The sequence below is a fragment of the Sander lucioperca genome, chromosome 9 (genome assembly GCF_008315115.2).
Source record: "Sander lucioperca isolate FBNREF2018 chromosome 9, SLUC_FBN_1.2, whole genome shotgun sequence".
In the NCBI taxonomy this organism is placed as follows: Eukaryota; Metazoa; Chordata; class Actinopteri; order Perciformes; family Percidae; genus Sander; species Sander lucioperca.
This window is the reverse complement of record NC_050181.1, coordinates 16,222,463-16,236,448: the sequence shown is the minus strand read 5'-3', so window position 1 is coordinate 16,236,448 and position 13,986 is coordinate 16,222,463. Positions and strand designations below refer to the sequence as shown.

Sequence of the window (13,986 nt, the reverse complement as noted above, 5' to 3'; positions counted from 1 at the left end):
TTCTCTCTGTGTCTATTTCTTTCCTCTGAGTGAATGTATCTGTTTCTCTGCTACAGATGATGAATGCATCTCACAACACTCTCAGCAATTAACACCATTTTTCTGTTCTGAAAGATGGGAGAAAATTTACAGTGGAAAAACCACTGTTTGCTTTTGTGAAAATTATAGTCTGCTTATTCAGTGTCAGATTCCCCTCCCTTTATGCTTTCTAAACATTGTAAACTAGCCACTATCATTATGAGTGAGTCATTTTGTCCAGAGTTTATCATTACCATTTTGTCTGACTCAACTTTTGTTGGGAATGTTTCTACATTTGATCACATTGTAACTCATAACAAGAAGTCTTAATAAGTGAACACAAAGTATTTCTAAATCACATAAACAGAATTTCTTGCCTTTCAGGGGACAATATGTGTAGCATTCAGCTCTGTGTGTGTGTGTGTGTGTGTGTGTGTGTGTGTGTGTGTGTGTGTGCGTGTGCTGTGACAGCGATGGAGAATGGCATCAGAGCTTCTGAGATGACAAAAGCTATTTTTAGTGTATGGCAGCCACAAGCCCACTTGGGCAGAGAGGAAGGGAGGTTAGACGGGAAGTGGGTAAAGCGAGAGATGGGAGAATAAAAGCGAGAGATGAGAAAGGAGGTTGGAAAAAGAAAGAGTACGGTAGTGAGAGTGAGGTTGCCGCATTATTAGGCCACTTTCCAGTGTGAAGGGACACCACTTTAGTTTTGATCCATTTTTCCAGTTAAAGCTTTTAATCAAGTTGTTGGAATTAAAGAAGCACAAATATCTAACTGGTGTCCTTTCTCAGACTGCAACATAGTTCATTAATAGTTAATAGTTTACATGTTATATATGTTCTGATATCATAGAAGTAGTTCTAAAATAGTTGTATGTATGTTTTAAAAGGTAAATTATGGGTGGACTAAGCTGTTTATGTTTATATTATATAGTACTCTTTCTTTAATTGCTAGTATACATGTACATATACATGTATCTTTATTTACAATGTGTGTGGCTTGTAGAGAGCAAATTTGTAAATTTGGATCGAAACAAGTTTAGACTATTTGTACTGTACTGTACAGTGTACTGTTAATGGGATTGAAACATCAAGTTAGTAATGGACTTGCCTGATAATGCCTATATAGCTCTAGGATGGGATGAAATGAACTGCCTGCCATGATTTTGAGATCTGAATCTTTAAATAAAGCCCTCATTCTGCCTTTTTCCATGCCTTAATATTGAAAATATGGTTATATTAATCATAGAGTATATCAAGTATTGTTTCATAAAATCCTGTTGTACAAATGAGTCATTTCAAGCACACTGTATTTCAAAATGTACAAAATGAGTTAATGAAATATTTGTTTTACATATTTTAAGCAGAGCCCATGAAATACACTGGCCAGGCCAAAGCTATCAGCCGGCGTAAGCTTATCACAATTTAGAAACAGTGTCTCCATTATATAGTTTGAACCCCAGAGTAGGGGTGGGTGATACGGCAAAAATATCATATCTCAATATCATGATTCACGATCTTATCACGATTCTTTTTCATGTTGGTTTTACAGACTATTTTGCAAGTTACTGAACAGTGAGACCAAACTAATGTCCCTATTTAAAAAGGTATAGCCCTACAGGGTAACACAACACCACACCAAATTTTGTTCTCAAATCTTACACTTCAAAGCCTCTTTAAGGGACATTATGCACTTGACATTCAGAACAAAGAGAGGCTCAGGAGGAGCTTCTACCCTCACAGGGACACTGCCTAAGACAATTTTCTAAATACACAAAATGTCACACAACACATATTTCACAAAACACAATAGTAAAAGTATCTCAGCTGCATTTGGTGAGACTTAAACAGGAAACGGTAGGTACGTATTGGATTTGTGTGTTGCCGTTCTCAAAATCCCTTTGCTATGGAAAACGACAACAACCTTCGAGTTAGCAAGCTACACACCGAAAATGGCAAGTTATGAAGAAAGTTTGGATCGTGCAATAAGGCAGGCCTGATTGGTTCTTTCGGGGAACGATTGTAAAGATTTACAAAGAATATGTTTACGGCATTAACTCTTTAACTGGGAGGTTTTGGGACCGATTGGTGGGATTGCTGTGGACGATGTACACACGGCGATACACTGGTAAGAGCAAATTACGTTTGAAGGTTGACCTTTGATCACCAACATCTAATGAGTTCATCCTTGAGTCCCAGTAGATATTTGTGCCAAATTTGAAGAAAGGTATCAGGTTTACAAGAATGGGACGGATGGCCAACCTGAAAACATAATGCCTCGCCCCAGGCTGTCGCTGGCACAGAGCCAAAAAAATAAATAAATAAATAAATAATAATAATATTGTTTGTTTTTTCAATCCTCTGATATTGAGTATCAGAGTTTTGCCTAATTTAATGAATAACAATGGAACACAGTTGATTTAATTTAACTGTCGTTGTAAGGGAGTCATTATGTAACACAGCAGCAGGGAATTTAAGCATGCTTACCAAACCTTCTTTGTCATCTCTATTCTTTGTGGCAGCCACTGCAGAGGCCTAGATCCATTGTTTGGCACATCTATCTAAATCATTACAAACGTATTTTTCAAATAATTAAAACTTTTTTTTCCTAAAATTTCCATGTCTATATGCTGCATCTCTATATCTCTCTTCTTGTCAGTCTTTTGTGTCCTGTAATCAGGCGACATACGTTTCCTCACAGAAACAGGCTGTTGGCCAGATGATGTCAGTGTCAGTCTGTCGCTCCATTTACCTTCCTATCATTCTGTCTGGGGCGATAGGCACGCACACGCGCACGCGCACACACCCACACCCACACCCACACACACACCCACACCCACACACACACACACACACACACACCCGTCAACAGCAAAAAGCCTTGAGGCTATGCAAGCGAGATGCAACAGAGCGGAATCCATCCATATATCTACATTCAGGTCAGCATCTGTGTGTGTGTGTGTGTGTGTGCGTGTGTGCGTGTGTGCCAGTGTCACAACAATGCTTCCAATCTAGAGCAAGTCCACCCTCTCTCCATTTCATTTCGCTTCTCATCTAAAGCGACAAGCCAGGAGTTAAAATGTTCATATTTTTCATTTCAAAATGTCACATTCCTTTCCCAACCTTAGGTCTGATGATATGAACCAACCAATGAATATAATATAAATAAAATACATTTTCTTCCAGACCTGCACAGAAATCATGACAGCACCTGTAAATTTAAAGTGCCAATGTCTCGCTGTTTCTCTTTTTCTGTACTTCTCCATAGTTATATATGAGTAGAAGACACAGAAGGTTGCTGTATGTAGCAGAAACCATAATGAAGTCCAAGTGCTAACTCATCACACTAACAACAACAGAACACCAACTGACAGGAGACCAACATTATTGGTGCTCATTTCATGTATACTATCTTACATGGTTATTCAATTATAACATCATGTTCTAAACAAAAGAATGAATGATGTTTTGTGGATGTGTATGGATCACTGTTGAATGTGTGTTCATGGCTATATGCGAGTGTGGCTGCTGTCTCTGCATGCATCAAGCTAAAAAAAAAACTAAACAAATCTAGTGACAAAATCTATCACCTTAACTCATCTCAGGGAGTGTCATTATCCTGTTACAAATGGCTCCCAGAGCGGCTGGCGTGTCAGGGATGAGGCATTTCACACGCTGTAGCATGCAAGCGCTACAGTGTGACTTGTCACGGCGGCCTCTCGTCCGTTTTTACATCCTTGTCTGGCATTGGCAATGCCGCGGAAAATGAAACACCCACCAGGCGGTCATATTAATGATCCTGCATAGTTTGACAAGGATTTATGAATAGTGGCGCTCCGCTCGGAAAGCCAAACTCAAGACAGACACAGCGTCATTACACTAAACGTGCAGGTGAATATAAAGAGTCAAGTGATTTTTAACAGCTACGTGAACATTCTCTTGTTCTTAACTTGGTACGACAATGAAATTGGGCCTGTATAAAAAACTAAAACAAACACAGTGAGTCTGGAAACTCAGCTACCAATTCCCTGTCAGTGGAACATCTAAAGTACATTTTTTTTTAGAAAGAATCTCTGAGAGCTATTGTGAATAACTAGTCCCTATGTCCCCAAGCCTCTAGCACCGTCTATTTTGGGCAGACTTGCAGATGAATTTTGCAGTGTGACCGGACCTGTACACATTACAATTCGCAAAAGATGTGCAGTTTTTTTTTTCCACACAAACAATACAAATTCAATTAAATGAAAAGCCTTGGTAGATGACTTTTTCCTACTCTACAAGATCAAACTTAATACATCAATCTATTCAGCCACAGTGAGAGATTACTGATCATTTAAATGTAAAATGTGCATTTAAATAAGCTGTTTAATTTAAATTGACATCACTGATGGGCATTTATATTGCGTTATTATCATCCGGACACCATTTCAACTACTTCAAATTTGACAATCTTAATTTCTATATCCATTTAGGCATAATTTTGAATCCAGCCATTGATCAAGAGTAATTCTTCAATTATATATAAGCAATCTGACTGTTTGAAAGAGCTGAGATTTATTACTTTTAATGAGTTCTTTTCTAATGATATACCAAGTAATGCAGCGCCCCCCCCCCCCAGCCCTGATCAAATAAAACTGTAAGAAATGATAATTGTGGTTACAGGATACAAAGAAATACTGCAGACTATATGCTACACCACAGCATCAAATATGAATATCACAGACTGCCCCGAGATACGCACACCTATTATTTCCAGCCGACATGCTACACCTGCTCCCTCTCCCTTTTGTCTGTTTCTTCCTCTCTTCCTGTTCTTTGATGCATCTCCCTCTCAGCTCTCCTTCTTTATCACTTTCTCTTCCTCCGTCTCCCTTTTCACAGCCTAAGAGATGACTACCTCCACAGAGGCAGTGAAAAAAAGACGAAGCGAGAGAACGCAGGCTCCAGCCAAAGCAGTACATTAAGTCCAGGCAGGCAGCCGAGTGGAGGTAACACTGTATTTAGCACCCTGGCCGGGAGAGGCATTTGGACAACTGTCGCAGGTGCAGATCTGTGCAATCGTGGGGAGATCTGACAGCTTTGGGGCGAGCGGCGGCGTGTAGAAAAAATAAAGGTCTGGGTACACAGGTGTAAGTCGAACCCTGCCTATGTCATGCATGCATGCACAGCGAGGACACAGACTCTCACACACGCATGTTCACACGCAACTCTTCTCGTAGATTTCTCCTGACTCTTTAATGACTAATAAATAATGTATACACACTTTATTTCACTTCGCTTACTTTTCCCATCCTTAACCCTCTGTGTTTCTCGCTTTCAACTGACGCAAACAAACTGTTCTGTCCCCCCCCAGCCACACACACACACACACACACACACACACACACACACACACACACACACACACACACAAACACACATACTTACAGACACACACACAAACAGAGTCACTCTTCACAGGAACAATCTGTCCCGTTAATGTGAGCCGACCGTTTTTCCACTTATCAGCTCTCTGGATTTAAATAAAGCCCCATCGCTGATACACTGTTGCCTAGAAACACAATAGGATGCATCAATAATTGGATTTAACCCCGAAGCCTACAAGACCCCTTTAGATCTGAGCTGTGTTGCCCCTCTTTGTGCATCTGCAGATTTCCCTGTCTCTGTTGCTCAAATGCTGTGGTATTGTGCTGTAAAGAGATTTTTAAGGGATATCCCATCCAATTTCTTTTGTGTTCCAATCCCTCTAGTATTATCTTATTTCCCAGGATTCCAAGTTGTTTTTGTATTTGGATTTTTATGCTTTTTTTTTCGGTTATGGTTTTAAGGTTTAGGTTTGTAATCATGGCAGTGATACTTTCACTTATTTCTGATGATTTCACCATTTTTTTTTTTTTACTTTCCCTTCTGGCCTCAGCTGATGCATGAGCTCCGATGGCATTTAGAGGAAATGCAGCCGTGACCTCAGTGCCCAGGCGCGTCTTATGTAACGGCAGCCCCCTCTGGTTATGAGGCATTTCCTGGCACCAGTGATAAAAGATGAAGGCCTATTCTTACACTACTCACAGCGCTTTCTTCCATGAGAACTCTTGGGAAGTTAAAGCATACAGTACAGCATACAGTACAAGAGGACACAAGATGCTGTCATCAGCCTGATGTAAGACCAAATAGGGACAGACAGTATTATTATATATACAGAATTATGAATTAGAATCAGTTCCAACCAGCACAGATAATACATGGGTTTAACTTTGTTTTGCAAGCTTATTAATTGCACTATATGGTAATATAAATACACTTTACGTACTGTTAAGTCCTTTGTATTATGCTTTATGTAAGAGGTGGCTGCCTCAAATTCCATTCCCCTTTCACCAAAACCCAACCAGGTCAGGTTTTATACTCATTTAATAAAGTAAAATAAATAAGTAAGTAAAATTTTGAGAGTATCAAAGTCACAGTCAGGGCTTCTTGTAGATAGATGGTTTTATTTTATTAATTAAAGTTCAGTAGGTCACAGCTGAGGTTAAACATTTGCCTGATTTTGAATCAGGAAAAAGCCCTCTTTATGCATGTTTTAGAATTAGCAGCAGAGAGTATTAGTTAGTAGTAGTATATTCACTATATTCATAGCCACTTATTGAGCTTTTTATCACAATTTCCCTTTCATTACGAGATCATCACTGTTTCCATGAAAGTGTCCTTGCCTGTTTTATAAAACTAAATGAACAGATTATGGAATATATTCACACTACCCCCGTCAGAGGTAATGAGATACAGTATGCTACATATTAGCGCGAGAAGATAATCATCTGAGTGCCTCCGATATCTGCCTCTCTGTTGGTTTTTTGCCCAGATACAGGCATGGCGAATGGGAACATGGCAGGATGCCTGCTCAAATCTTGCAGGGTTTCTAATGGGATTGCAATTCCCCTCAGTGGTTTCTGTGGTGATTCAGAATGTATTCATGCGACCCTAACCAACCCTGTTAATATGCATTGTGGGAAAACCCACTGAGAATGCCTTTTGTTAAATTGCAAATCATTGACACTGATGCTGCGATACTATTACTAATGCTACTGTTGCATTTTCTCTATTACTTCTACAACTACTATCAGTGCTACTACTACCATTAGGACTATTACTCTGGTTACAAATACTACTAAAGACTCGATCTTGCCACTTTTGTTACATTCAGTTAAACTACACCATCACTAAAAACGAGTGCTGTCAAACGATTAAAATATTTAATCGCGATTAATCGCATTAATGTCATAGTTAAGTTACTTCCCTAAATTTTTTTTTGTCCAATTATTTTTTCTCATTTTAATGCTCTTATCAACATGGAAAAGTGGATCGGCTTGCTTTGTGCTTTTGTCGCCTGGCTTTGGGACTTTTGGGGGCGGAGAATTGGCATCAGCTGTGTGCTTGGCCATCAAGTGGTATTTCAGACTGGACGTGCTGCGATGATAGCTCAGTTCACAACGACAAAACACACACATCACTTTGGTCTTGTCAATGGAACCATTTGGCAACTTTTTAAAAGTAAACTTTCCATTCAGAATCTTATTGGCATCCATTTCAGCGTCTCGCGCTCGCCATCCACTCAAAACGTAACGTTAGCCTACTACTCTTTGGCCGGCTCGCAAGCCCAAACAAGTGTGTGCGGCGTGTCTGTTGTTTTATTTCCGGTCTAGCGAGATCCGGTGAGGTGTTGTAGTTTTTCTAACGTTACTAGTTGTTGCAACAGCATGTGAAAAAACTACAAAGTTTGCTATGCCAAAAAGAACGTTAATCTCGCGATAAAAAAATTGACGCCGTTAAAATGGGTTTGCGTTAACGCCGTTAATAACGCATTTAACTGACAGCACTACTAAAAACAGTTCTACAGTGTTTTACTATCTTTTAGCTTATTGTTTTGGTTTTCCGCACCACAACTCTACTGTTTTAGTTTACTCTCACCGCACTCATCAACGTTGTTTTGTTTTCAGTGAAAGAGGTTTGATACATCTACCCTACGCTACCCGCCCAGCACCAAACAGCAGACGGACAAAGTTAGCAACTAGTTACGGGTACATAGTGGAGCATTTAGCCGCTGAAGAGCCAGATGTTTCCCTCGGGAGTTGGTGGAGACCAAAACAGAGCTAAAGGGAGAGTGAATATTGGACTTACCGTATATTTGTCAGGGCCAGGAGCTATGACACTTTATATTAATTCTATCAATTATCTGTTTCTCTGCTGGATGTGTAAATGAGCAACTGTTTGCTAACACGCTAACCATACAGTGATAACATGTCAACTTTGTGTTTACAGCTTGTTCCACAACCCCCACATGGCCAAATAAATTCAATTAATGCAGCTTTAAACAAATTGCAGTCTACTACTATACAATAGTTTTGTATATTAAAATGATGTCCATATAAAATGTGTATTTTGTAATTATTCAACTACATTTGTATACATGTATAATTTCAAAGTAATGTCTTGAAAATGTGAGCTTTTGGTAGAACATCGATTTAACCACCATCAGAATATGTTAACTACTATAACAAGACCAGCAGGGTTTTATGAAAAATCATCTTTTCTGTTCTAGGAACACTTTCTCTTCTCTTGTTCTCTTCTGAACTTTATTCTATCCAACCCCAATGTTAGTTGCTAAACATCTACTTCCTTATTGACCTCCAGTCAGATCAACCCAGAGGTACATGATCTGTGTGCCCATAGACTGTAAAAAATAATGGACTCAGCTTCCGGGTCTGAAAAGTGAAGCCGATGCAGAAGTGGCTTAAACCTACATTCTATCTCATTTCCAGCAGGGGGCGACTCCACTGGTTGCATAAAGAAGTGTAAAAGCCTTGTGTAACTTTGACCCTCTCACTCTGTGTTTTCACTTCATTAAAGTTAATTGGAACATTTTGGTAGCCTAAAACATGTCTTGTTCCGCTTTAGGTAGCACCTAGCGAACCAAGGCTAGCTAGCTAACGCTAGCGTTAGCTGGTAACTTAATGGAAAGTTTGCCGATTTACTGTGTACTGCAGTACATGCAGATAAACTGCGCCAGTGCCGGAGGTCTGCGTTTACCTGCCGGCCAAACTCCCCCGCGCTTTAGCTGGGTGGCAACTTTCCCTCTTTGGCGTTTAGCTTAGCGCAGCGCCATTGTAACCATAGACAACACTAGCCGCGTCATCCTCCCCGGCTCCACTCTCTCATCCAAAAATGGTCATGTCCCGTTTCAAAAAACCAAGATGGCGAAGGCCAAATTGACAAACTCAAGGCTTTAAAAACGTCAGTCTACAAACCAATGGGTGACGTTACTGCTGCTAAGTCCAGTATTTTTACAGTCTATGTGCGGGCTCTGAGTTTGTGTGTGTCTGTGGCTGTGTGTGTGTGTGTGTGTGTGTGTGTGTGTGGCGGGCATGTACAAATGAGTGCTGAAGCATACAGTATGTGTGTGATCCATCAACTGAAAGTACACCTCACAGTCTCACCTTGACATACAGCTGCTGGAACTCCTCCAGGTTGAGGCGGCCTGTGGGACAGTCCTTCAGGAAACCCTTGTACCACTGCTTCAGCTCATGCTCGTTAAACTCTGTGTTCTTCACCAGATCCTCCATCACTTCAGGGGTCAGCTTGCTGTTCTGTTTCCCCATTTTGCCTACAAAAAGGGCACAGACACACACGCACACACACACACACACACACACACACACACACACACACACACACACACACACACACACACACACACACACACACAAAATAAAGGATTTTAGGCACATTTGAGTTAATACTGAATACAAAGAAGTGCCCCTTTATAAAGTACATCTTATAAACCTAAAAGTAGGGAGGGCGTTTGGAAAAGTGATTTGTAAAGGCTGAAAACAGAGATTTACAGAGAATTGTGAAAGTGCAAACCAATTTTCGATCTAAAAATATGCTTTAAAACAGAGTGTATTATGAGGGACAGAAAATCAGTCCTCTACTGTTATTTATTCTTATAATAGTAATAGGGTCAGTTTGTAACACATGCAACTTTTCTTTTCAGTCTTCTTTGATCAGCTGCTTGTCCCAGTTTTGTTTATTTGCTGTGGTTTAAATTTGAAAGGAACTCATCATTAAAATCATTCCTGTGTTTTTGCACTACAATAATAATCTTTATTTTATAGAAATGTGGATTGTCGGACTGGTGTCAACTATTGTACTAGGTTTTCATTTGACCCTTTCTCCAAAAAACTAGTTTAAAAAAATGAATTAAAAAAAAAAATCATGCCCTGATCTTCCTTAGCCCCACCCTATAAAATGTTATTTTTTTCAATAAGCTTTTTAAGCTTTTTCTTGTTCTAGCTATTGACTTTCCAAATGGTGAGTACCTCACTTTCAAATAAAAGTCTTTGGAATCCGGAAAGGGCAATGATGACATCTTAAAGTAGTTGGCCCTCTGTGACGTTCTAGAAATACTGAAGTGTGTTTTGGTGTTTAATGTCCCTTCATTTCTCCACTGCAGCTGTTTGCACCCAGCTGCCTCTGTAAAAAGCTGATGCATCTGCACAGTGCTGATGTTGCCACTTTATGGCCTTGATTAGTTCATTAACCAACCCGTAATCATCATAATTTTCAAAAGATGGGTTAGAGTTCTGGAGCATTTCTACTATTACTCTCTGCTGAGATGTTTCATTAGACCTCTTAAGCTTTATAAAGACCATGGGAGATACAGGGTAGCAACAGTGTGTGTGGTGCCAATCTGTCTCGGGGAAAGGAGACCCAGGCAAGCATCCAAGAGGTGCTGCAGTGGTATACTGAGGCCCGCCATGCTGCATTGGTTTTTGCAGAGCTCCATCTAAGGATGCTCCTTTTTTTTGAAAGCATACCACGAGTTCTGAGATTGATTGACGATGCAGAGACCCGAAGTTCACCCGGGACAGACGATGCATCACTTTGCTACCTTTTTGTTGAATGCCATTGTCACCATGTTGCTGTGTGGTATGCAGGTCATCAAAACGTTCCCTGTGATGCTTTCAAAGAAGCTCCAACATCCAACTCTGAAGCTTGCTGCCAAACGGCAACCTTTTCTACCGCAATACATTACTGTAGTCGCATTTTTAAAAGTTTTCCAGTTTGCCAATTCTTCATTTTCATTGCTTGATTGTGTCACAACATAGTTCAGGAGTGCACCGCATTTCGGCAGCCAAGTGTCATACACTAGGTTAGGGGTGTGTGATGTCATGTGACAATATTAGATTGTGAACAATAATATAAGCCTTTACAGAGAGATGGCTACATTGTGCCACAGTGCACATTCAGCAGTGTTTCCCCTGCATACCGCGCAGTGGCGCTGCTAAACGATTAGCTCGGCTACTATATCCCTTGTGTTGTCTTCGGGTCAAATTTGACCCATTTTCTTAATGTCTATATCAGAAACATGGGTTTCTTTTTAACTACCTAATTTTGATTGCCCAAAAATAACACAGATGATTCCATACAAAGCGCTTCGCAAGTACAACAAAAGATCGGATCTCTACTTTCACTGCATTTTGGGTGTTTTAATAATTTTGAAATGTTTCGAAACAGTATCCTCACTGAACGTTGACATATACGCTTCTGTGATTATCCTTCCTTTAATATTAGTCTAAAAAATTCATAATTTCTGCTTTTTTAACTCAAGAATTAGATATGATTTCCTATAAATCAAGATTATTATTGACCATGAATTCCAAAAAATAATTGTAAAAGCAGTGGTAATAAGTTGGTATTAGTGGTGTTTATACTTGGTAGTGAAAAGAAGCATTAAACGCAACAACAACAAAAAGTGCAAAAAACATTGACAAAAGCGCCAAAAGTGTCGAAAAAGAGACCTAGAAAGGTTTTCATTTTTGAGGACGACGCATGGTCGAATGGAAGACAACACAAGGGTTAAATAGTACAAATCTCCCAAAATATCATGATAAATATCTGGAAAAGTAACTGATAGCAGGGTTAGGGTTACCCACCACTGATAGTATTAACCTTTGTGTTGTCTTCCCGTCGACCATGCAACTTTTTTGTTTTTCTAGGTCAAAATTTTGACGTTTTTGAACTTTTTAGGACATTTTTGTCCATTTTCTCAATGTTCTTTTACCAATTATTTTTTCAAATGCTATCAAATGTAATAAAACACCCAAATTCAATGAAAGTAGTGGACTGATCATTTATTTTACTTGTGAAGAGCGTTGTATGGAACCATCCACGTGATTGTTCTTTGACAATTTGGTTGAAAGAAACCCAAATTTCTGATATAGAAACTTTGAATATGGTTTCTAATATGAGCCGAGAACAACAGGAGGGTGAAAAGAAACTTTAAAGTGTTTAATTTGAGAACCGAATTTCGTGTGGTGTTTTGATACCTTGTTAGGGCTATACTTCTTTAAATATGGACATTTGTTTCTTTGTACTGTTCAGTAACATGCAAAATAGTCTTAAAAACATACATGGAAAAGAATTGGGATAAGATCAATGGATCGTGATCCTGCATGAAAAAAAAAAATCATGATCTTTGTGTCCTATAGCCCACGCCTACTCTAGATGTCAAACTGTCTTGAACACACCATCAAGGTAGGTTTTCCTAAATGCTCCCTGCTCTGAATTCCATAACTACAGTTCAACTAGGCCATACAAATACAGTACAGATGTTATCTGTGATAGATTATCTGACGAGAGTCTCTGAAGTTGACGTGTATGCTGTAGTTAAATAAATGGAAACCAATAGTTCAATGGAAGGTAGACTATCAAAATCAAATGTAAAGTCTACTTGGCACATTGATAAGTGAGGACGATTTGTCATTTACTAGCTAAAACATGCCATGCCAATGTAATGGTGCTTTGAGGGAACAGTTCACCATTTTGGCAAATACCCTTATTTGCTTTCTTGATGAAGGTTAGATGAGAAAATCGATAGTTAGCACTCTCATGAGAGTCTAATCAATCTTCTCTTCTCATCTAAATCTTGGCAAGAACCCAAATAAATGTATTTCCCAAAATTCAGACCTATTTGTTTGAGCTTCTATCAGGATGGAATTGGCCAGAGATAGGGTTTGTCTTGTTTTATTATGACAGAGATCTCTCTCTCTGTGTCTTTTTTCATACAGACCTCAATATACACAGGGGTCAAATTATTTTAGGAAGTGAAATGGAGTGTGAGGAAGCTCTGTGTGCATCTGTAGGTATAATTTAGATGTGAGAGAGTGACACATCAATCAGAAACGTTATCCTTGGTGAATTGAGAATGAAAATAAATTCCTCATTTCATGAAGACCCCTCAGAAACTTCCCAAGCAGTTCAGACAGTCCCTGCGCCACAATTTGGAAACCATTTGTCCAAGGAAGATAGATATACTTTGCCCTGAAATCCAATTTTGAAAATTGCTTTTAGCCAGCCACAGCATGACCCAAGTTCACCAAGGACAGGGTTCCCCCCAGTGTACCGCAAGCTTGGTGGTCCACCGGGCCTAAATTTCCCCCCACCAGGCCAAAGCCACTGGGAATTATTTTCTTAATTTATTTTCAAGACTACAGTTACAGTGGGGTGGCTCGGTTGGAAAATCAGATCTAACGTTTGTCATATTTCCAAATCTCCAGTTGGCTTTTAGCACTGACTTAATGTAGGGCCCTATGACATCTGTGGTTTAGCTTTTTTTTATTCTCTATTTAGAGATTCCCTCCATTATTTGGTATCACAGAAACTAGTGGGCTCTACATCAATGCTTCCATCAGTCTGTGACTGTCCCCCAGCCGTGTACTCGTCGAAAAAAGACACTTGCCACCGTGCTTAACAACTGTCCTGGGGGAAACCCTGAAGGAAGTCAGGATTTATCGTTTCCAAAACTGAAATTCAAGTTATGACAAATCGTGCTTCCACACTGCCTGTGAACTAAAAGGACAATACAAAGAAATTAATGTATTACAAATTAAAGGTGCTGTAGGTAGGATTGTGAAGATC

The 13,986-nt window shown here is 39.6% G+C and overlaps 1 protein-coding gene across 2 annotated transcripts in view; it reads right to left on the bottom strand.

Moving 5' to 3' along the window:
• Positions 1–13,986, bottom strand: part of vsnl1a (visinin-like 1a) — a 43,667-nt gene that overhangs the window by 25,840 nt on the left and 3,841 nt on the right. For both annotated transcript variants that reach the window (XR_004104276.2, XM_031295441.2), the window contains exon 2: positions 9,504–9,670. Coding sequence is in view for 1 of the 2 variants with exons in the window: in XM_031295441.2 (XP_031151301.1) it covers positions 9,504–9,665 (162 nt within the window). In the remaining variant the exon portion in view is untranslated. The remainder of the gene's footprint in view (positions 1–9,503; positions 9,671–13,986) is intronic.